At 37.8% G+C, this 26458-nt stretch overlaps 1 protein-coding gene across 1 annotated transcript; it reads right to left on the bottom strand.

Annotated features, from left to right (window-relative positions):
- Positions 1-1435: 1435 nt before the first annotated feature.
- Positions 1436-23110, bottom strand: alx4b (ALX homeobox 4b). The gene is made up of 4 exons (XM_067419836.1): positions 22765-23110; positions 10960-11273; positions 4303-4431; positions 1436-2448 (listed from the first exon to the last, which is right to left on the bottom strand). The coding sequence occupies exons 1-4, from the start codon at positions 23093-23095 to the stop codon at positions 2131-2133; spliced, it is 1092 nt and encodes a 363-aa protein (XP_067275937.1). The 5' UTR covers positions 23096-23110; the 3' UTR covers positions 1436-2130.
- Between the last annotated feature and the right edge of the window lie 3348 nt (positions 23111-26458).

Genomic DNA, 26458 nt, shown 5'->3' on the forward strand with positions numbered 1-26458 from the left:
TAACGGCAGTAAATGGCAAAATTTGAACATTTGAAGATAATTTGAAGACAAAACTTCACAATTTGAAGCCCAAAAAAGCATCCATCCATTATAAAAGCACTCCACACTCACTTTTGAAGAAAGTGTGACGCCTCTCATAGTTCAAAACCCTTATGTTATGTCATAATCTTTCTTACACAAACCCATTGATTCCTTTCAAAAGGTCTTTATTAAGTACTTTTATATGGATAGATGCACTTTTATGGACTACAAATTTTGGGCTGTCATTCACTGCCATTATAAAGTCTGGATTATCCAGGACATATTTTAATATAACTCAGATTGTATTCGTATGAAATAAGAATGTCATATACCTAGGATGGCTTAGGGTGAGTAAATGATGGTATTATTTTCATTTTGGGGTTAACTATCCCTTTAAGAGATTAATTTAGTAATATATTAAGTTTCAACTTGAATTTACCTTTCTCAAAAATGACAAAAAATAGAGTTTGCAGCACATAATTGGCTACAAACCCTAATGACGCCAAACCTCTTTGCACTTCATGATGACCAGAGTTCAGTGTTGAAAAGAAGCAGAGGTTTCGGGCGCTGACCCTCCCTGCAGCGAGAGAAACTAAACCTTTCGCTGGTGCAAAGAAACTGATGCTGCATCGAGCCAGGAAATTAATGAAGTTAGGCTTATGTTCCAACCGATAGAGCTGTGTCCCGTTAACACAAAACAAACACAACATTCCACCATTTATCTGGAAACTGTCTATTACATCTGCTTTAGAGAATGTGGCTGTGATGAAAAGGGGATATTTCTGGAGCTTGAGCTGGACAGAATCTGCCTGTATGGCATATCAAGGACGAAGAGGACCAAAGCTGGTACTTCATTGACTAATACAGAATGGCTCTCACCCTATCTGGATCTATTGGATGGGAAGCACTTGTTCTTCTAATGTTTTAATATGCCTCTGTATTCTGCTCCATCCTGACTGAATTGTTTAGTGCATAAGAACTGATGTCGGAGATGTATTCTTAAGCCTTACTAAAAGCAAGCACTGACAAAAGGCAGTATTTCATTTAAATAATTCAGACCAAATGTCAATGTGAAAAACTTTCATGAAGCTGAGTGCAATTTTGCTATTTTATCTAATATGTTCTATGTGGAGCAGTTTACTGCTGGGACTTACACAGAGCATGTTTTGATGTTTAGCACTTATTTAAAAGGATAGTTCACAGGAGAAAAAAAATTGTAAGTCATTATTTACTCATTCCCTTGCTATTCTAAACCTGTATGGCTTACTTCTATTTAACCAAATAAAATACAGTTTTTGTCCATACGATGAGAGTAAGTGGGGGTGCGTGTGTGTGTGTGTGTGTGTGTGTGTGTGAGTGATAAAGAAAGTCATACAGGTTTGGAACAAAATGAGTGTGTAAAAAAACACGTTTTTGTTGTTGTTGGTTGAACTATCCCTTTAAGATTCAGTCCTGGTAGTGTGTAATCCATAACCTCTTGTGAAATTTTGTTTCTGCACCACTGTTCAAAATGTTGGGGTCTGTAAGATTTTCAAAAGAAATTAATACTTTTATTCAACAAGTCCATCCATTAAATCTATTAAAAAGTGACAAAAAAAAAGTACTTTGTTGCAATGCTGTTCTTTGAACTTTCTATTCATCAAAGAATCCTGAAAAGATATCATGGAGTTGTGATATTGTAATTGAACATTGTAATATTTCTGTTAACAATATTATTATTTTTTTTTTTCATTTTTTACTGTATTTTTGATTAAATAAATGCAGTCTTGGTGATAACACTTCTTTCAAAAACATTTTTAAAAATCCTTCCGACCCCAAACTTTTAAATGGTAGTGTATATGTATGGTAATTGATACAAAAAAAATAGTACATACTGATTTTTTTTTTATGGCGATACATGGGAACTCTAACAGTCTCTATGTTAAAACTGGCCCGTCGGTTTCCACACATTCAAGCTCTCAATCAAAAATCAAATCTCCAAGTGTTTTAAAGCTTCGAGCCTCCATTTCTCGTGTTCATGTCGGCTCCAGATGGCATTAACTTTCACCTCATTAGTGCTGACAGCTCAGAGCTGAGGTTGTCTGGTCTTCTGTGTCCCAGATGAAGGCATCATGTGGCCCAAGTGATCGCGGCGCTGTGCTCTTTCGCCTTCATGCGCAAGCTGGCGATGCTGGAGGATTTGCGATCTGGTTCAACGCTGAGATCAAAACCATTAATGGTTCCGCCCACTCCAGAGTTGCCAAAAAGGCTGCCCATGTGTGTCTGTCCCATGTTGCCACCCGGGCTTGGCATACCGAGGAAGTCAGACATGCCACTAGCGGAGTGAGGGTGAGGGCTCATGCAGGAAGCTACAGTATCACATGGTACCACACAGCCAGGCACTGGTGAGGCTGCACTGCTGCCGCTTAGCCAAGATGGGTTCTGAATCTAAAGAAAAATACAAAAGAAAAACACATGTAATCCTGGTCCTGGTTTTAAAGGAACACTCCATCATTTTTAGAAATAGGGCTTATTCAACTTATTTCCTATTTGGATATGTGGGCAAATGCATTTTTGTCTCAGTGCATGTATTGCTTTAGTTTGGCAGGGTCGCCGCTAGCTTAGCTTAGCATAATTAATAGAATCCTATGTTGCCAGCTAGCATTTCCCGAGTAAAAGTAAAAAAAAAACACCCACCTAATTACTTTTTGTGGCCTGCATATTCACAAAATGTACAAATAGCGACGCAGATTAAGACTAAGTGATTTCCTAGGCAGGTATTGGGCTCTATTTTAACGATCTGAAACGCAAGTGTCAAAGCGCGAAGCGCAAGTAACTTTGTGGGCGGGTCTCGGCGCTGTTGCTATTTTCCCGGCGGGATAAATGGCTCTTGCGCCCGGAGCAAATCTAATATGGGTTGGTCTGAAGTAGTTTCATTATTCATAGGTGTGGTTTGGGCGTAACGTGAATAAACCAATCCGAGCGTCATCCAACATTCCCTTTAAAAGCAGCTACGCAAGTTCCATTATGGATCGCTATTATTATGGCGTATTTACCAGGCGCACGCCAGGAGCGGTTCACAGCCGAGGAGACTGATGTTCTTGTAAGAGCAGTGAAAGACAGAGAAGTTGTGTTGTATGGGGATGGGAGAAACCCACCCAAAATAGTGTCGGTTAAACAGTTTTTAAGTCGTTTTTTTTTTCCTTTCTTCTGACGGACAAACCAATTTGTCAGATGTCCTTATATACATATATGTCTTGCCACTATTGGGCAAACAGGTCTGATCCTTAACTACTACAATTTAATAATTTGTAAGTTAGATATATGCCTATTTTTTCACATCTTCGTGGCACACCACAATGATTTCCGTCATCTCGTGTTAATATTTTTTTAGTGTAACAATTTATGATTTGCAAAAATAACTGTTGCATCTGTGTAGATTACATGAGCAAAGTGTATGCGCGTTGTGCACGCTATACATTATGTTCAAGCATGCGCCCTTAAAATACAGTAGCATAATGAACAACACACAACGCGCCACTGACTTTAGACTAGGTTTTTTCTGGTCAGTGGTGCAACTGTTTAATGGAACAGCAAAATAGCACCAGGGATTGTTTGCGCCAGAACATGCCTCCTTTTTGCGCTGAACCGCCCAGGGAGCGCAAGTTCATTCACTAGTTTAGCGACGTGCTTCTGTGGAGGGAATAGCGCGCTTTGCGCGGGTGCAAAATAGGAATGACACATGCGTCGGTGTACAAAGTCAATTGCGCTGGGTGCAAGATAGGGCCCATTGACTTAATCTGCATCGCTATTTGTACATTTTGTGAATATGCAGGCCACAAAAAGTAATTAGGTGGGTGGTTTTTTTTTTTTTGTATTACTTTTTTATTGCTCAGGACATGCTAGCTGGAAACATAGGATTCCATTCATTATGCTAAGCTAGCAGCGACCCTGCCAAACTAAAACAATGCATGCACTGAGACAAAAATGCATTTGCCCACATATAAATGTAGGAAAGAAGTTAAATAAGCCCTATTTCTAAAAATGGTGGCGTGTTCCTTTAAGTGTCTACTGTACCATGTAGCAGCTTTTGTTTGTCATAAAAATAAAGTAGCTGTAAATATTGTGTCTATAATTTAAGAAGTAAATCAATTATCTTTCATTAAACTGCTGTGTGAAAGCAATATCTCGCAATCGAGTAGTTGGCGTAAGCTCAGCACGGCTGTGTTTTTTAAGGAATTAGTCTTAAATGGTAGTTTCTAAACTAGCATCTTGGTATATAAATAAAATTGTCTTTTTTACCTGTGCATAATTTTCTGCTCGTGTAAGCAGGGGAAGCTCATAGGCCGTTGAGAAGTGCGTCCGAACCTGCTGCATCTGACCAAAGCGCTCTCTCTTTCTCCATTTGGCGCGGCGATTCTGAAACCACACCTGTAGGAAGCAAACCGAATGTCTGATTAATTGAAATATCTATCTGAAAAGTCCCAGTATTTGAAGTGAATACAGCATTGTATGTAAGGGATAATGTACACCCAGCCTGTTGTCATCGCAGAATAAACCCGACAGATTCATCTGGATACCAAAGCGGAGGGGTCTTCTGTCACTCTGAAGGGGTTTATTCTGTGACAACAACTGGCTGGGTGTACATTATCCCGCTTATTACATGGCCACTTGTCTCAAGTAAATTAGACACGTATTGTCTTGAGTTTAAATACACTGTAAAAAAAAAAAAAAAAGTTACAGTCTGAAATTAAGTGCAATTGACTTGGATGTTTGCTATTTCAACTTAAATGATGCTAAACTGACTTAAAAAAGTAGTTGCATCTTGTATAACTTGTAAAAATAAGTTAGGAAATGTAAAACTTTTTTAATGAGTTAAAATAATGTAAAAACTCATAACTTATTGAAAATATTATTTTTTACAGTGTAGTTTCGGCCGATCGCCTTCTGTATTCAATTGATGGAAAGAGTGTTGAAAGTGCCTCTGCAGTTTAAAAGGATTATGCTACCTTACACTCGTCAGACGTAACATTAGCATCTTGAACCCTGAGAAGGCACTTTCAACACTTTTCCACAGAAGGCGATCGGTTGGAACTTTACTTAATAAAGATTTAAATGTGAATATTTAAAACTTTATTAAGTGTGGAGCACGTTTTTTGACGGACAGATGCATTTTTACGGACTTTAAAAACAGGAACAATCCCTGCCATTATAAAACTTGGATTAGCCAGGACATTTGAAATAAAACTCAATTTTATCAATCTGAAATAAGAATGCCATATACACCTATTGAGGGTGAGTCAATCATGGGCTAATTTTTCATTTTTGGTTGAACTATCCCTTTCAGCATTCATTTCAACATGGTAAATGAAATGGCAAAAACAAATCTTTTCAACAATAGATAAAGGCTTAAAGCAGTTTAGAACAGATTTTCTTCGCGGAAGCTTTGCGTAAGAGTTAGTAAATACTCTTTCTAAATTTGATACTGGAATACAAATGCCATTTATATATGCTACATTATTACAGAGAACTGGATTCTCCCTGTAGTGAAAAACCGAGCCCATGCAAAGCCATAAATCGTGAGGCACATGAAAGCACCGCCGCGGTTCCTCAGCCGATGTCTTTAATGTGCTGTCCGCACCGCACTATTTATGTATGGATCAGCACAGGTTGGAGCGCTGCACTTTGATAGCTGTTGCTCTGTCTGCCTCCCCTCAGCCAGCGGGTCCAGCCTCACTCATGTCTGGAGCTGGTCCACCTCATCAATCACAACGAGGCCAGTTCTGATCCATGACACGAACCAACAGCCCCAAACCACAGCTGCGTGCTGTCAGACTTCAACATATGTTTTGATATTTGATGATTTGTAAATACATGTAATTGTTTTAGAATCCAGTTTGTTATTTGATTATTTTTTCAAATTTGTCCTGTTGCAGGAGTCATTTTTTTGACATTTACCTAATCTCATTCATTGTTGACTTGTAATTTGCGAAGTCTGAACAGACATGCACGTTCAGATGAGACGGTCCACGTATTTACATTATAGATGTTTGTTTTTCAATGTGATCCTGTCAAGTTTCTCCCTCGACCATCCCCATCACTTCACAGTATATGACAGAGAACGGTCTGTTTCTATTTTCTACCCAAATGACAAAAAACACACGTTCAGATTTGTTGTTGATTTATACCAACTGGTCTCCACAATCACCACCGGACCAAACAAATGGGCTGCTCGTGGATTTGTCTCTTGTGTGTTATTTAGGAAGAATGATGACTCCCATGATTAAGCATTTATGCATGTTTTCATTGATTGTTTTAAATGGCAGTGTCAATCTGTCCCTACCACTGAGCTAAACTTGGATCGTGAGGACCCTGTCCAATCACATTACAGATTCCATAAGTCCCAAGAACCTTAGACATATTATGGAAGGGTTACAAAATATAACACTGAGTTCACATGGGGAACCGTAAAAGGTAGAAAAGGTTCAATGCATTTCAACTTATCTTTATTTGAGTTACAAAATATATTGCTTGAATTAGCTTAAGTTGTCCTATAGGGGCCAGTTGTATACAAAGTAATTTGATCGTTGTCATGGCCTGCTTCTGACCTCCAAGTGCCATCATGATCATGTCATCTGTTTCCAGAATCTTTGTAATTTCATCCCTGTCTCTTTGGACGTTTATATTGTTTTTCCTTGCTCTACGAAATTAAGAGTAATCAGAGATAATGAGCAATGATCAATGAGCCAAACAGCATCTGTATTCTTAGTTTATGTTGTTTTACATGGGTGGAAATGTTTTAAGGATAAACTGAAGGACAATGTACAATGTAAACACTTGAATGTGGGTAAGAAAATCTCTTTATTTTTTCTTCTCTCAAAGACCACAACGTGTGTAAGCAATGCTTTTATCGCTTGTTTTTGATTCTTTTTTGCATGTGTTTTAATCAGGAGATTCTGTACTCTTTCAGAATGTGTGTAATACCACCCCCTAACGTTTAACAGTGAAACCACAGAAAGCCAAAAAAATAAGTTTAATAACTCAGTTTAATCTAAATCAGCTGAGCAGATTAAAAGACATTAAATTAAATTAAAATATGGATGCCCAACACAGTTTCATGGCAATTCATAACTATTTTAGACTTTGGTGACTTGGTGGTTAATTCATATAAAATCATTCAATCTAATTTTTACTTTTTTTTTTACAGCATTGCAACTTTTTATCTCGAAATTCAGCATTTATTTTTAACAACTCCAAGTTTATATCTTGTGATTGAGACTTTTTTTTTCTTTCAGAATTGCGCATTTACGTCTTGCATTTCTGGCTTTACTCCTGAGTTCATATATTGCATTTATGAGTTAACATTACACAATTTAGACCTTTCCCCACAAACACAAGTTCATAACACAATTCTGACTATAGTCCTGCGATTCTGAGTTTTTCCCCACAATTGTGAGTTTATAGCACAACACAGACTATATATTGCAATTGTGCGTTCATATCTTGCATTTTTGAGCTAATTCAGAATTCCGACACAATTCCCCACAATCACAACTTTGGGATGAGATGAGATGGGTCATTGCTTTTGCATTCATTTGTCAAAACTTTTTAGTTTCCTCAAAAACGTGTCAGTTATTGCTCGCAAAACTTTTGTGTTCTTTGCGAGCAAAACTTTCTCGGGGGAGTGCAAACATTTGCAAAAGAACGCAAGAGCTTTGCCAAATATTTTTTCCTCAAATATAATTTTTTTCTTTCTGCACCATGTCCCTTTAGGGGCGCCAAATGTTTTAACATATTTACACTCTAAAAAATGCTGGGTTGTTTTAACCCAATGTTGGGTCAAATATGGACTAACCCAGCAATTGGGTTGTTTTAATCTTGTGGTTGGGTTAAATATTTGCTTAAGACAACCCAATCGCTGGGTTAAAACAACCCAACTGCTGAGTTAGTCCATATTTGACACAACATTGGGTTGTTTTTTACTTTTAGAGTGTAGCTATCTCAATTCAGACTTTGTCCCCCTCAAAATTAGAAGTTTACATCTTACAATTCTGACTTTTTTCTTCTGCATATTCTGGATTTTTTTGTTGTTGTTGTCATTCTCTGATGCAAACTTCCTCCTTTGCTCTTTCTTTTCTTCAAACTTTAATTCTAAAGGGAAATAAGGATGTTAGAGAGTGAAAGGGGAGAATGTTCAGGCTGGAGTTTGTTTACATTTCATGTTTAATTTCCTGACGCCTAAGCCCCCGGCTTTCCAGAGCTGCCCCCTCTGACCTCAGAGACCCACAGACCAGAGCAGTGGACCTTTTGCACACACACACACACACACACACACACACACACACACACACACACACACACACACACACACACACACACACACACACACACACACACAGATTGTGTAAGGACACTTATAATGCATAAGTGCATCACGACACACATGCACTCACATAAAACAAAGTTTTGAGCATGAAAAGATAACAAATTAAATTCCAAAATGTATGTCCCGAGGACTAAAACTATATATGATATCATCCAAAACATCCTCTCTTACAGCGTGTTGAGGGAAAAAGAAATAGAGCGAGCAGGACAGAGCAACAGCCAGCACTAAACAACAGCGCTGGGGAGGAAAGCGGGAGGGGCTCATCACAATTGCGTATGTCTGTAGGTATGTTTTTGAAAAACGGGTCAAACCCTGTAGTTACTCAACAGAGTCTGCACTGTGTTGTCAGCCTACAGAGGTAATTAGACTCATGTGTGTGTGACGAATGCAGTTACTGCACTGTACCTTCAAAACATGGCCCGGTTCCTGACGATGCCTCATTCTCTGCATGGAAATTGACTATGGCATCTCAAACTGTTTTCTTCAACTGCCAGAGAACGTGTTTTTTCCTCCCTAACTCTTCTTAACATACTTAAACACTGGTGTAGAGAGGTACATTAAACATGGACTAGAAGTTTGGAAAAAAATATTTGTGTCCAACTTCTCTATCGTGCTGTGAGAATTGAGATCTGTGTTATGCACAGCAGAGACTATTGTTGTTTTTAGCAGAGCACAATCTACAGACTTGGTAGGGAACCAATATAATTCTGAGGGATAGATTTAAAATGGGCAAATGCATTAACCCTTAAATGCATGAACGTTTTGCCAATCATTATTACATATTCTAACATGGATGGATCTCCTGTCATAACAATTACAGAAAAATAAAATAAAGCATTTTTGTTAGCTTTTGGAGTTTGGAAGAGTTCAGTTTGGGCAGATGTTTTATGGCATCATCAGTGTCCTTGTCAGAGCTCATTTCCAGGAACATTCAGCATCTGGCTCACATTCGCCATCTCAAACGTGTTCTCAAAACTATCATTTTCAACATCATTATTTTGATCGCTGACAGCTTTATTGACTTTATTGACAGACTTTATCCACCATAAAGTCACTGACACTAATATTTGATTCTTTGCAGTAAATCGCTGAGCCATTTCAAGTTTTGCTGATGATACTACTTATTCTTTTGTTTTTTGCCTGCAGTAACTATGAGTGAAACATCACTTCATCAGTGTGTATCAGACATTGCACTAGATTCAATTATTGTTCTTTAGAAAAAATATACTTACACTGTTACACACCTTGGGTCATTAGCGACCCTATACAATTTTTACCCCAAAAAATGTATGGGAAAACCATAGACCGTAAAAAAATATGGACGACTCGACATCATCCGTTTCCGCTTGGCAGATTTGAAGCTTTTAGGCGGCCTTGCACGGCGCAGACATATTGGGACCGCGTCTGCGCAGTAGCGATTTCGGGACCGGAGTTGCGCAGTAGAGCACAGGAAGTAGAGCAGGAAGTACAGCTGTGATATCAAAAGCCCGCCCACACTCTCGCAGATGCAGAACAATTAATTATGTTGGTGTGAAATAAACAGTTATGGAAATGTAGAAATTAAAGCTAAAGCTCCAATCTGCTCCCAAAAATTTCGAAAAAAGTCCGTTAGTGCCTCAGTGACAACTTCACTCAGAGAAGCCGTCAGTCTCAGCTGTCAATCATGACGTCACACCCCCCGCTTTTATAGCATCAAATAACTAACTAAAACTAAACTTATTTTTAAAACTAACACCTGATATGAAATAATCGTGATGATAACTGCCTTCAGTGACATAAACTAACTTTGGGGAACATTTTTTGAAGTGTAATTTTATTATTTAGTTTGCCTCGCGTCCATTAGAAAACACAGAGGGGCGGCTATACTGGGACCGGTCACCGGGGGGCGATCGAGACGCGAAAGCTTCAGTAAATGAGAGGGAGACTGCAGGCTTGGGGAAAACGCATTCTTTTATATATATAAAAAAATATATATATATATATATATAACTTTTATAAAGGTTTAAATATGGATGTTTTTTGCAAATGTTGGACATAGAAATGAAATAACCTAGAATAGGTTTCAACTAACTTTCAAACTTTTTTTCTTTTTTTTACTTTCAAACTACCGCAGCTCTTCTGAAGTGTGTACAAATCTCAAATATATTCTAATGTACTGCAACAAGTTCAACCCGGCGCTCTGGTGGCGTTAAATAGTCCGTAATCGGTGCTCTTTGGAAAGGGAAAAGTCCAATGACAAAAAAAGGCAGGTCCAAGGCACTCAGTCAGATGTAAAGGATAAGGAAATTATTAAAAAGCCTTTATTAGGTATGGCTTAAGTCATTTTAAAATACAACAGCCAACATGTTTTGACCCACAATGGTTTTCTACAGGGCAAATTGTGGCCATTGTGGGTCGCGAAACATGTTGGCTATTTTAATTTTAAATGACTTAAGGCATACCTTATAAAGGCTTTTTAATAATTTCCTTATCCTTTACATCTGACTGAGTGCCTTGGACCTGCCTTTTTTTGTCATATATTCTAATGTAATTTACGCAGCAAAACTATCAAGTTCTTTCAAAGCCATGCCTACCTGCACCCTTGCTTCAGTGAGATCCGTCCTGAGTGCGAGTTGTTCGCGGGCGTAGACATCTGGGTAGTGCGTCTTCTGGAAAACCTTCTCCAGCTCCTCCAGCTGATAGCTAGTGAAGGTAGTGCGGTTCCGGCGCTTCTTGCCTTTATTGCTCTCAGCCTCGCTCTTGTCTAGAGGACTGCCGAGCACAGAGACCGGGCGTTCTGCCTGACCTTTGACCCCGTGGTCTTTCAGATCGATGTAACTACCATCCATACCTGAAGGATCAGCAGACTGAGGCATCTCTGGGTCAGTCAGCCCAGTGCCATCTTTACCTGGAAAGGTAAAATTGTGGCTTTAGTGTTTGTGTCTAATACAAAATATTGAGGAGAAACAGAGTTTACCATCCTTACAGACAAGTAATGTATCCGAAGTGAACATGAGAACACATTCAAAACAACTCTTATCACAGTTAGCCAAGGAAAATAAAGCATGGATATCAATTTCAACAGTCATTATTTAACTGAACATAGCAACAACACTCTGGAAATCTACAGGAGAACCTCTAAACAAACCAACTTTCACACAGACTGACAAAGCTGAACTGGAAACGTGAGCTAAAATAGACAATTGATACGAGATAATGCGGGAAAATAGGGAACAATGGGAACATGACATAAGAATCCCAAAGTGACATTACACTCATCTACTCCTATACAAATATTCTTTACTTCAACATAAAGAGCCTGGGTTCTGTTGTCACCTTACATTTCAAAGGCCTCTAATGTGCAACAAGCCTTTCTTTGTTTCAGCTGAAAATATGTTTTCCCTGTTGGATGTCTGAATCAGTGTCTTGATGAAAGTACAAACATCCCAGATTGTAAGTAAATAATCAAGTCATGTCTGTATAAAGCACACCCCACTGACATTCTCAGTTCCACGATCTTTTCAATTGTGCCAACGGGTGATATAGTCTCAATTTTAGTAACTTTTTCTGCATATGTTTGAGCCAATCAACCAAACAAGTTGTGTATTGTTTTTTTATATTACAATAGAAATCTTAAATCTATACTGTTTTTTTTAATTGTACATGCATTTTAAAAAAATTTTATTACATAGCTTTCCTTAACCACCTTCAACCTTACCATACCATGAAACCTTTCCCTACTCTTACCTGTATGCCATATCAGACATGTTTTCCAATATATCATGAAGTACATTGAACAATTTCTTTAAAAATAAGTACATAGTGGGTAATAAATAGGTAACAATAGGTAATAAAACACAAAGTGGGATCAAATATTCTGCTCACAAGTGACATTACCTTGACATTTCTTTGTTTTCTTCTCAAATGTTATATATTTGATCTCATGCTCCTTACTCACAATGTTGTCCGTTTGTAACTAGGCAGTCAAACTCTAGCCTTAAACTTTATTACAGGCAAAATTGTTGGTAGTGGTGTATGGGATGACACAAAGGGGTAGTCATCATTTTCACACGGTAACTATATAAATGGTTTGTTTATTTCATATTCTGTTCAGAGTTTCAGATTTATTCAAATGCAATAATTGTGTGATAACAGTTCCTCTGTCTCTCTATGTTTGGCGGAAAAATAATCCTCATTGCTGTGGTGAGCACTTTCAGTCCCACCCTGCTGTCTTTCCTTGGCTTTGTAGCCCATGTTATGCTGAATCTGCGTACCACCACATTTTTTAAACAGTGCCATTGCATGTTTTGCATTTAAGAGCCAAAGCTCCTTGGTTTTGGCTGCAATTTTCGCATTGACAGCAACAGTCTGGGTTTGATCACTGTCCAAATGTTTGGGGATTTTAGCAATGCTGTGTTTTTTCTGCTTGCCATATAGAACTTAGAATTTAACCAATGGTATGAGATATACATTTCTTCAGACACAGTTTTTAAAAAGAAAGTGCTTTTAGAAACCTTGAGAAAAGAAAGATTGTGCCATTTAAACTTGATATATAACAGCCCTTTTTAACGCAATACCCCACCTCTTGACTTCGCTTCATTGCACAATAGTTACTCGTCATTTACCAGATGCCTTTAGTCACAGTGACTTGCAGCACATTTAGTCAGAGACAGTCCTCTTGTAGTAGCCTGGGATGATTTATTTTGCTCAAGGGCTCACTAAAGTTTATGGTCACCTCTTATGAAGATTCAACCTGCAAGGGCATCACACCTAGATTCACTTAACATTACATTACATTTATGCATTTAGCAGATACTTTTATCCAATGCATTTAAAGTGTAACTTCAACGATTTTCAACCCGCTTTCTGATCAGGCATAACATTATGATCACTAACAGGTGAAGTGAATAACACTGATTATCTTTTCATCATGACACCTGTTAGTGGAAGGAATATATTGGGGTGTAGGGGATGTAGGTTTGGGGTTTGTTCTCAAGTTGATGTGTAAGAAGCAGGAATAATGGGCAAGCGTAAGGATTTGAGCGAGTTTGACAAGGGCCAAATTGTGATGCTAGATGTCTGGGTCAGAGCATCTCCAGAACTGCAGCTCTTGTGGGGTGTTCCCGGTCTACAGTGGTCAGTATCTATCAAAGGTGCTCCAAGGAAGGTACAGTGGTGAACTGACGACAGGGTCATGGGCGGCCATGGCTCACTGATGCATGTGGGGAGCAAAGGCTGGCCCATGCGGTCCAATAAAACAGACGAGCTACTGTTGCTCAAACTGCTCAAGAAGTTAATGCTGGTTCTGGTAGAAAGGTGTCAGTATACAGACAGTGCATCACAGTTTGTTGTTTATGGGGCTGCATAGCCGCAGACCAGTTAAGGTGTCCATGCTGACCCCGGTCCACCACCAAAAGTGCCAACAGTGAGCATCAGAACTGGACCACTGTGCAATGGAAGAAGGTGGCCTGGACTGATGAATCTTTTCTTTTACATTACGTGAAATGTTGACTAAAAATTAAAAAATCTTTTTGTATGATTTTCTGCTGCAGCGTTTTCTCCATATTTATGATTCCCTGCAGTCGTTATTCACTGCCTACAACGTGTTGGATCCTTTACTGCAAACCGAGAGTAACTTGTGTTAAATGTTATCTCTTTGAATTCTTGCACCAGGGAGCATTACAAGTAAACACATTATAATTAAAAGTTTGCTAAGAAGTATTTCCTACTAAATCAAGGGAGTATTTGACTCTGGTAAGCATATCAATAGCAGACTGGTGGGAGTGGCCTTGGATGGCAACATGCCCAGTGCATTATGGGTGTTGAAGTTTTGCAACAGTCTAGTGCTGCAACGACGCGTCGACGTCATCGATGACGTCGACTACGGAAATACGTCGACGTTCGTGAAATGCGTCGACGCGTCGTGTCAGACGTTCATCTCGCGTAATGTTGGTTTCTGCTCCTGGTTCTATCACAAAAACCTAGACCGCGAATATCAAAAGTATGGGAATACTTTAAACAGAGGCCAAACAGTGTTTCCCACACATAGACTAATTTGTGGCGGACTGCCACATAATCAATAACGGCCGCCACATTCGTCATTCATTCATTTTTACGCTATTTAAAAGACGCACGCATATTCGTTTAGCTGCATTTCCTTAAGTTCTCTCTCCGTCCTTTTGCGCGTCTCTTATTCACTCACACACACACGCGCGTTGCATTCGACCGTAAAACAAGTTTTATTGCATTTTGGCGCATTTAGTATGACATCGCTTATAAAACCAGAGCAGTTGAATAACAGAGTTGCGACACGCCTTCATCACGCGGTCACGGCGCTCATATAATTCTAAACAAACCAGCGAGGTGTCAATCAATACAGACCAGTGTTTCCCAACCGGGATCCCGAGCAAAAGTTGCGGGGACGCACTTACACTTCGGTTCATCTCGCATCTGATGACGCATCTTTAATATGGGTTGTAACTTGGAAATAATGCTGTATGTATGTTTCTGTCGATGGATACACGCGCTGACTCCTCGGGTATACACTACAACAACAGCGATAATAAAAGAAAAACGTGGGCAAAACGGTCTCTCTTTGTAAACTTTATAAAACGCATGCGAGTGCTGCTGTACGTCCTAATATGAGCAGTCATTTTCACAGTCATCACCCCCGTGTAGCAAGGAGACTCGAATGAGAAGATCTGTCTCTGCACTCGTCCCAAAGCGCGCAAATAATGAGTTATCTTTCAAATCCTGTGCTTAAACGGACAAACTCACAAAAAGTATGTCAAACTGTCATAGCCTACTCTATGCCTTAAGTGAACTTTATACAGAAAATACGACGACTATCCGTGGGTCTTAAAGGGGCAGTAGCATTCACTGCTGTCTATTTAATGTCAAACAAAAGATAAAGACATCACTCACTGCTCCTGACTGAATAGCTTTTGTAAGTTTAATAAGGATTATTTTTTTTGATTTTAAACAGTTAAATGTGTGGTTATTTTACTTTTGATTACTTCATTCCATTTCTCTACCTAAAAACTAATGTTGGACCTACCTGAAAAGCATTGTTTATTTTGTTCTCATCTTTGCTCAATAGTATTTATTTGTGCTGCTGCTTCTATTTAAGTTATCTGTTCTTATTTTCTTTATTTTCATTTGACAGTAGTCATTTTCCCCCTGAACATAGCAAATACCAAACTGTTCTGAAACGTGAACCTAAAACCGTGATACAAAGCAAACTGTGAGCAGTCTGTACTGTTACACCTCTAGCGTTATGCGAGTGGTTGCCACAGAATTTTGAAACATTTCAAAGGGTAAAAAAATTAATCGTTAGATTAGTCGACTAATCGAAAAAATAATCGTTAGATTAGTCGACAGAAAAAATAATCGTTAGTTGCAGCTCTACAACAGTCATCCAGACAGTATAGGCAAGCAAGCTTTTTATTTTTTTATTTGTATTTTTTTGTCTTCATTTTGCCAGCTGTTAAGTACCACTTTAAGATATACAATTCATCAAGTTCATGCATTCCCTGGGATTCAAACCCATGATCTTGCATGGCTTTGTTGGCACCATGCTCTGCTATTTGAGCTACAGGAATAGAGCATACACACTTAAAAATAAAGGTTACAGAAGGGTATTTATATACAAATAATGGTTCCACAAAGACATTTTCAGTGAAAAGTTCTCAAATAACTATTTTCTTATAGTTAAGAACATAAACTCCATCCATGAATGTTAGAAGTTCTTCATGGAACCAAATATGCCAACAAAGAATGTTTAATTTTTAAAGAACCTTTTTTATCCCGAGGGCATAGCAAAATCCCTCTCTGGAAACAAATCTAATCATGTAAAAACCCCATCTTTTATAGGACTACTTCAGTACTGATGTTGGTATTGCAAAAGCCTTCCAGCCTAGAAACATATCCCAGTATGTTCCTTTCTGAAAACTGGTGTTAACAGTAATACCTCTTTCAAAAATCAATTCACACCAAGGCAAAATGTATAACTGAAGTTCATGTTTGAAGCAGTCCCTCCCCTGAGAACACTCACTCCATCCTGAAGGAGTCGGCTGTGTCTTTGAATTAGCCGAGGTCAGATGCTTACTAGGAGCGGCTATTTAATCACTGAAAGAAACATGGAGAGAAACATCAAAGTGTAATTTAACTAGCTGTAAAGCAGCAGGGCACCCGTTAGCTTTTATAGAATGTGATGGTTAGGGTCAGCTCCAGATAAGACACGTTGTAAATCAACAAAAACTGTTATTCAGTGACATTTAAATAATAAATAATGCCTTTTTAAATTCAAGATTATTATGAGAAAACTAGCGAAAGAATAAATTTGATGTGTTACTTTGATGCAAAACCAACAACACTAAAAAGTATAGGTCCCAAAAGGGGGATTTCAACAATGTCATGGAAGAGGATTACTCAATGAACTTCTCAAGAACCTTTTTTCTTAATGAGATTTTTCCACTGTAAAGAGCGTTTTGTACATTGGAAAGGTTCAATTGATACTAAAGGTTATTTATGAAACCATAAAGACCTTTTAATTCATACTGAAAAGCTCTACTCTAAGTTTTAGCATTTGCCCTCCAATTGCCAGTTTACATGACTGTTCGTTGAAGATACAGGTATATGAAGCAAAACTTCCAGATGTGTCTGTGAGAAGATCAATGGCTGAAAGCCGCACAGGAATGTGGATTCTGTGGGAAACCAGGACAGTGTTTCCGTTAAATCTGAGCTCCTGATAAATGACCTCACACATGACATCCATATACTGCAGAACTGAGCCAGTTTTCTGTCTCCAAGATTTCACTCCCATATGCTCACTATAATTTAAAATAGCTCATGAATAGAATATTCTCTTCATTGCATGCATTGAAAAGTAGAGTATTTTACACATGGCTGAAATTGTATATGTGTATACAATATATTATTTAGTTTTTTTCTTTAGCGGAAAAAGCTATATTGGCTTCTATGTTGTGTTTTTTGAAGAACGTTATAGAGGTTGTTTTATGGTAAATGAGTCATTTAAAGATCTGAATGGGAAACAAACAACAGTTAAACATGTAATGTCATGTTAGCTTAGGGATAGTCAAGTAAAGACGTGTTTAAAACAAAGACGTAGCTTAATGACGCAAAGGTTGAGCGCGGATTCACGGGAGATGTCATCTTCACTTCACAGCCGGTGGAAAAGAATCAAACGGGACTCGGGCAGAAATCATGTTCATTGATGAGATTATTGAAATGCTGTTTGAACCAATTTGAACACAGAAATGACGGAAAGCTTCACAACATCGCTTCAGTCGCGTCGCAAAGTGGATCTCCACGGTCACTGCTGTCACAGGACTTTACCAAATCATACCAAAGAAGTGTGTTTTTGACGGAGCGGTCCCAGCGATAAAGGTTCGGTCCTGCTTTGGAAGCAGCCGGTGAGTAAAACTGCTTCAAATGTCTGTGCTGTCGGCTATCGTCACGTGAGTAAACATCAGTAAACGACACGATCGCGTGCTTCGTCATTCAAATGCGCTAACGGACTCCATTGTTGTTCTGTATAACGTTACACTAGTCTGACGTGCAAAACCATTTTGCTTGCTACTGCTAAGGTTTAGTCGCATACAATAGTCCATAAACCGAATCATGTCCTCATAAACTGCGAGTAAACACACACAAATGTTGACAGGCCACTAAATACAGTCCATACCACAGAGACGGACGTCCTGCTGCTGCTGTTTCTCCTGTTCAATTTATTTCAGCCTCCGAATGATTCTGGATCATATATCTATTAGCCGAGATCGATAGCCATGAGTTTCTCCACGCTTGAGGACGTCACCGCTTTGTGCGCGATCGTCATTCTTTAGCTCCGCCCACACGATACGCCTCCAGGCGCTCGTTTTTTTCCTGAAAGACTCAGTACAGCCCATATTTCTTTTATAAATATAATAAAACTAAAGACTTTTCGGAGATATGAAGGATGCAATACTGCTCTATAGGTACTCAAGATTGACTGAAACAGAGTGTGTCCCCCCCCCCCCTTAACATTACTGTGGTATGAAGCAGAGCAGGGCCGAGCTGAACGAGGTCGCTGGAGCGATTGCTAATGAGGGTACAAAAAGTGGTTTTATTCCAGCTAATTTCATGACAACTGTGGGGGGGGCGTGGCCATTTGAGTGACAGGTGGATTGCCACTATGGTTGCGCTTGCTGGGTGTGGTTTCACCTCAGCTCCACCCACATCCTGCCTCTTTTCCCATTTTCATTTATCTGGGAGTGACAAATTGTGATGCACTGCCAAGATGGCAACGGCCGACTTTAGGATTCAAAAATGCTCTTCAGAAACGTGTCTACGACTACGCGTGATGTCCCCACGGACACTACGTCCATATTTTTTACAGTCTATTGGGGGGAACACAGCGCTGTTATATCATATTAGATGCATTTGAATGTGTTGAAAATTATGATATAACATTACTCTGCGCATTCACTCCGTAGCTGCTATGAGACATTTGTTGCACTGCATTTGATTATGCCATGACAAAAGTGTTTTTCTCTGAGGAATGGTGAAAACACGGAAAATCAAGAAAACAAGATTCAAACAATAAGACTAAATGGTTTAAGCTATATAACAATAATTATTTATCTGTCTATAAATGAATCCAAACAGTTGTCTAATAAAACATACGCGTCTTTGGTGTTTTCATACAAAATAAAACCAGAAATAGAGTAAGACAGGTATGATGTTTTTGATCGGCGACGCATGGACATGGCTCGTGTCCTGGTTAAAATGGCTTATTTCTCTAGCTTTAAACATTCTTGGAAACATCTGGGATAATGTAAGTACACAAGTCAACCAAATATATAACAATGTTCTAGTGGTTTTGGGATATTTTAATCCAAAAATCTTATATATTGTGCCTTTAAATCCCAAACTAAGCAAGCCAAAATTAAAAGAGATTGTTGATTGATATCATTCCGAATATTTCATCCAGTTCCTTCTACTCGAATATCGGGATACATTACGGCAGCATTTGGTGGCCAGGACAAGCACCTTTATTCTCGCACACAAAGCTTAATTTAATTGAAATCTCGTGTCCATGATGTCACACCTCTGAAATCTGTTATCTACAACCATGAAACAATGTGCAGAATTAATCATATGTGTAAAACTTCAAGCTCTACAGAGACCGTCTCACTAGACACTTAATAGCAGACTTAATATCCCATAAATTGTTGAATGCTGCTTTATATGCACATGTCATTTTGTAAGGAAAGGTTATGTAAACCAGTCATTTTAGGCCTCCCAGTGGTACTGATCGTGCTGAGCATAAAGGCATGAATGATAACTCTGGAAGAATAATGCCCTATACTCCCTACTGCTGCAAGTCATAAATTACTCATGGAGAGGTTTTATGAAAGGAGAGGTTTTATGCTTTGCTCTGGTACTTTGTTAATATTTCCAATAATGTATCCAAATTTACACTGATTCTAAATACACTGTTAGATTACAGCATTAGTTGAGGATTAACCATCGAATTATTTTCTTTTGGAAGTATATCATTAAAAACTATTCAAGTCATGTGCAAGGTTCAATTAGAAATGGTCTAAAAAAGTTGTGCTCTATTGTTAACAGTTCACACCCGTGACAAACCAAAATAGTTACTCGCGCTGTAGTTTTACTGTGTTCTGACTGGCTGAAGAGCTCTTAAAAGAGCTCTTATATTTTGGATCTAATTGCATGACAAGTTAACAACCCACACTTGACAAAATTGTTGAGTCACAGCATATATCTCTCTTTCTCTCTGTGTTGAATAGTGGACAAAATGCCATTTTCAGCATCCTTATGTTCTCCGACTGGTCAATCAGGCTGTCCTTGAGGCTAGATCTTACCCTTGACATCTACAGACAGGCCGTGGTGTGTTGGGAACCACACAGTGTTCACTCTCCTCAAACCGCAGACAGGAAAAACGCTCTAAAGCGCAGCACTGTCTCTGTCGTGCCTCAGAATATGTCCATTAAAGGGATCATTAGTGATTATCTCATATCTTCATGCCTGCTTACACTGACAATTTGGCAAACAATTTTCTGCAAATATTGGCATATGTATTGTATGTATATCCAGTTGGACTGCAGTGGCCTTTTTACCAAATTATTTTAATTTACAAATAAGCCAAAATATCACCTGATTGATAGCATTAATTTAAAAAATACTTTTTACATACTAATTTTTTTTATTTATGAATCCGTTTATTTAAACACCCCGATTGCAAAATACAGTGAACAACAGACACACACACACACACACACACACACACACACACACACACACACACACACACACACACACACACACACACACATACATATATATAATGTTTAGATATATATATATATATATATATATATATATATATATATATATATATATATATATATATATATATAATCAAATGGTTATTATTATGTAAAAAGAATATTATGTTTAATCAAAGAGCATAGCGTTAAACTTGGCTGTATAATACTATAGCCTTTTATTTGAAGTAGAGGCATTTCTAATAATAATCTGGATGCATGCTTTGGGTGTTGAGAATATTTTCGATAGAATGAATCACACTGTAATTCTTGTAAAAGCATTTGTAATATGTAACCGAACATAAGCTGTGTTTTAAAGGTCCTGTTATAGACAACGGGTGAAGTCTGATACAGCCTTCCATTGTGCTAATTGTTTATTTATGTATTTAACAACAGCTCATTATTTTTTCTTCTTTTTTTTCTTTTGCACAACTTCTTCTTAGTTTGGCGTTATAAATAGACCGATCAGAAATAGTAAAAAACATATCTAAATTGTTAAAATAGCAAGTTTAACTGAACGAATAGGATTTTCTGACGCCAAGACACATTGAAGATAGCTACAGTCGGTGTCTATTTTCACTGGCCTGCGGTCAACACATCGTAAATAGCCCATGCCTGATTTACAGCCACAAAGATGGATTTTCATGCCACTGTTTGTAAGTCAGAAGATGATGATAATCTTTTTTTATTCATTGTGTACATATCGCAACATCTGCTCATGACCTCTGATTTATATTTATATTTTATGAGTAAGACATTTTTTCGGAAACGTCCGTGTGGTCAACGTGAAAATGTTAGATCTGACAAACAGCTAAAAGGCGAGAATGAGTGTGGATTTAAGTAGGCTATCCTTCAGAAAGTGCTTGAGCGATCTGAAGCTAATGGTGCGATAAATCACTCGAATGAATAAATGAAGCAGGCCTAATTATGCTTAACAATTATTTAACATTTAGAATTTGCGCTTCCTCGCTTGCAGTTCTTTGCATTACACAGAAAAGTCATAATTATTTAATCCTAAAACACAACGCACAACATTGTGAGCTCAATAATAAAATAAAAAAACAACAACCTTTTATTCGATTTCATAAAAGCAAAGATGTCATGCGAATTATGCTTATAATTATTTAAGTAGGCCTAACACTTTATTTTAGTGTCCTTGTTACATATACTTCCCATAGTAGCCTAATAACAGTAAATTATGCATAATTACATACAACTAACCCTCAACCAAACCCTCGAGTCCTACCCTAACCCTATAGCCTACACGTTATTATTACTCAATACTTAAATATTCCATTAGGACACCTTAAAATAAAGTGTAGCCTAACCATTATTTATTTATGTATTTATTATTAGCCTATTATTTGCAAAAATCGTATTATTATTATTATTATTTTACAATTAGCAAGCTGTGAATTAGACGGCTGCGAAATACTTTTAGTTTAGGCTATGAACTTTTAAGCTTAGTCATTCTGACTAAACAACTTAAGTAGCCTAATAAGGTCAAATATAATCATTTAAACTTTCTTTATCAGTAGTTTAATTTAAAATATGGTCGAAAAGTGCACTTAGGTTGTGACTTTGAATTATCTTAAAAATGTTAAAACATGTAGGCTACACGTAGCCTAATTTTGTTTGCACTTTATTTTAATGTGACGTAGTTACATATTTAGGCTACTCAAATAAGTACTGAGTAGGCTAAAATTAACTAATGTAATGCAGTTAGGGTTCGTTACCTGTAATAATGCGTTATTTACTGTTATTAAAATAGTAAGTAGGCCTACATGTTGTAAAAATAGTGTGTTACCGTCATTTTTTTTATCGAGGTAAGAAGTGCAAATGAACTAGAACAAATGTGAGAACAAATATAAGCTTATAAAGCTACTCATTAAAGGCCTCTTTTACCTTCAACCTGGAGATGTTCTGATTCAGAACAACTACCCTATCAAAATACATGGCATCCTAAACATAAGGTGGAAATAGGCATAGCCTATTAATTGTAGGGAGATATAGGCTCCTGATCAAATGAATCAACACGATGCCACTCACCATAGCAGGAGATGAGAGCGCCGTCCTCTAGTTTGCCGTCTTCTGGGGGAGTTTTGCATGTGGGTCTCTGCATAAAAAGATGGTACTTGCTGTACGCGCTTTCGGCCGAGCTGTCGTCCAGCGACGGGCACTCCGGGTGGAATGGACTCCGCGGCTTGTCCCCGTAAGGTTGACCTTTGGCGGGCAGAAAGGTGGGACTGTATTTGGAGTCGCTCGGCTGGAACGTCCTGTAAGGATTGGCCTGCTGGACTCTCCCTTGCCCAGATGATGGGGAATAATATGAATCCATGGAGGTCATATCGCAGTATGAGACGCACGTATCTGCGTTCATACCGACAAAAACAGACGCAAAAATATCCTAACTTTTTTTTTTTTTTTTTTTTTTTTTTTGTGGTTAATCTAAACGTCACCCTCGCTCGAGTCTCCTCTCATTCACAGACGGCCATGCACTTTCTCACACACCCACACCAGGGCGACAGCTGGAGTTGGTTAAAATGATTCAGATGTTTTCCAGGCAAAAGCAAATGCTAAAGCGTCTTTAATAGAAGAGAGAAAGAGAAATGCATGAACGGAGGATGATGTCCTGGTGTCCCGTAATGATAAGAGGTCAGATCGTGGTGGGGCACAGGAGCTTTTCCCTCCGACGAACACGTGAGAAACACAACGCGTGACATTAATGTAATTTAAGACAACTGACAAATGGATCAAGGCAACGGGCCCCATATTACACAAACGCATTATTAAAATATTTATAGCCAACTGCATAAATATTATACTTAATTTAGCCCATCTATTAAAGGATGTTGAACATAGGCTAGGCCTAAAAACTAATAAAAGTAAAACTTTAAAAAATGTTTTGTTTACTCAACTTGGTAACACTTTAAAATACTGTTCAGGCATTAATGAATAACTATGCAGGAACAAATGAGTAATGGATCATTAACACTAGTAAACAACCAACAAGAAACTCAACAAATTAACAAATTAGTAATAAGAACAATGTTGTCGGTGGTAGTTCACTAATCAAGGTAGTAGGCCTATCAATCACACCTCCCAGAGGACTAGTATGAACTACAGATTCATAATTAAAATGAATAATGCTTAACTCATCATTAAGTGAAGTAAACCCATTAGTAATGTTACCAAATCCTTTAGAAGGAATATCATGTTCTAAAGCATGATGTACTGAAGTCATTGTAAGCTTTTGTGGTTTTTGGATGGTCAGAGGGTGTAACGGTGGGTGACCATTCTTCACATTAGAATACCGATGCAAATAATTAGTACAAAATGATTTGGTAATACTTAAAGGGTTAGTTCGTCCAAAAATGACATTGGCGATCCGAATCATGAATCAATAGGCTGATTCATAACCGTTTGGATCTTTATTTGAGGATTGAACACAAACAGGGAAGAGAAGACAATGCTGAATAAAGTCGTAGTTTTTGTTATTTTTGGACCAAAATGTATTTTCGATGCTTCAAGAGATTCTAATGAACTAACTGATGTCACATATGGACTACTTTGATGGTGTTTTTATTCCCTTTCTGGACATGGACAGTATAGTGTGCACTTAGATACGCTCTCGGACTAAATATAAAATATCTTAAACTGTGTTCTGAAGATGAACGGAGGTCTTACAGGTGTGGAATGAATTTAGGGTGAGTCTTTATTGACATAAATTTCATTTTTGGGTGAACTAACCCTTTAAATCATTACTAATTGCATACTATGACCTTCACTTCAGAGTTAATGATACATTATGCATTATTCACATTAATTATGGATCTGTTTATAGTAGTTCTAAATCTGGGAGGTGTGAAAACTTTTTTAACTATATTACTTACTAATTAATTAATCAGAGTTTCTTATTAGGTAATAGTATAGTTACTAGAATGTTAATGCATTACTCATTTGTTCCTGCATTATCCATTAATGACAGAACGGTATTCTAAAGTGTTACTACACTGTAAAAAATTATTTAGAAAAAAAGTTACCTGGTTGCCTTAAAATTGAGTTCATTGAAATTAAAATTGAGTTAATACAATGAACATTTTTATTTTTGATGACGCAGTGAAACATGCCAAATAGTGCTATTTTCATGATTTATCAAAAATTTTATTTGGTTCAGATACAATAATATTTTGAGTTTCTATTTATTAAACATATTTCCTCCTTTGTATCAACTAAATTTTTTTATTTCAATAAACTCAAAATTTTAAGGCAACCAGGTTACTTACTTTAAGTTAAACCAACAAAAACCAACAATTATTTTTACAGTGCATTAACTTTACACAGATTCAACAGGAACTGAGCTGAGCTGAATAATGACAGTCATTTGTGAGCTGCTTTTTTTTTAAAGACGTTTGCACCATTGATCAGTATTTTTCTGTTTATTACTGCTTTATGCATTTTGTCTTTATTGGCTATTTCAGTTGAATTACTGTGAGCTTCACTGAGCTCTAGGCTGTTACTCCGTTAAGGAAGAGTTGCATGTGAAGAAACACCAGCAGCTTAACCAATACAACTTAGAGTTACAATAGTGAAAACACAGTCATGATCACCACCCACCCCTAGCTGTAATTTTTGTGCATGTTTTTGTTCAATTTTTGTATGTTTTAATCCAATGTCTCATTTAATCAACATGGTTTAATCACAAGCATTCCAAATAACTAACACAATAGATTATGCAGCTCTGTCAGCTACAGCTGAATAATAGCATCCATCTCACTCAAACTGCAGCAGTGAACAGTTTGAGCTGTGCATTTTCTGCTAAACAATCCAGCAATTAAACATTTTATATGATGGATAGTACAACTGGCAATAAAATACAGTGCAGTATGTTTAGGTTGTCACACATAGCCTATTTGTAATGAGTGATATGTGACAGATGTTTTTTTAACTGGCATATTTTAGAGGGAAAAAACATGTTCTTGAAGTGTTGCCATGCACTTATATGCATTTTTGGGCTTGCTATTTGGGTTTGGCTCATAAAGTGATCAAGTTTATGATGGGGATATCACAGTGGGAAGGTGTGGGCCACGTTATTTTGGTCTTGTTTTCAGCATGTAGCATTTGGATTCTTGTTTTCCTGTTTCTGATCTGGCAACAAGAATGAGTCCAGGTTTGTACCTCGAATCCAGAAGTTGTCTTATTGGGAGATAATATCCATGGCTCTATCACTGGAGAAATCGTAATGGCTTAATATACGATTTATAAGAGTAAGATCTTTTTTAATTTGGTTTACTTTGAAATTACACAACAACAAAAAAAGATAATTTCATCAATTCTTCCTCATTTAGAAAATGATTTCCAAGAACAGCAGCCTGAGTTAGACTCGTGGTAACAGTTTAATGACCAAATATCAGCAAAAGTTTGTGTGTATCTAATTACATCTTTGACCTTCTTGTCTAATTCAAGAAATGACAGGGAAGAATATAGGCGAAAAAGTCTGGATCACATCTTTAGAAGTCTAGCCCATATAGCCTAAACTGACCATTAAAAAAATGTTAAGAATTTGTGAAAGCAACAGGGGGAAAAACACTTACCTTTTGTGATAAGATCACAGATGGCACCCCTGCCAAATCTCTCAATATTCCCCTATATCACGTTTGTGGAAAGAACGAGGTACATCTCGGCTATTATTTCATGTACTCAGCTCCTCAACATACTAAACAGATTAAATGCTTAGAAAATG

This window comes from Pseudorasbora parva, chromosome 16 (genome assembly GCF_024679245.1).
Source record: "Pseudorasbora parva isolate DD20220531a chromosome 16, ASM2467924v1, whole genome shotgun sequence".
Taxonomy (NCBI): domain Eukaryota; kingdom Metazoa; phylum Chordata; class Actinopteri; order Cypriniformes; family Gobionidae; genus Pseudorasbora; species Pseudorasbora parva.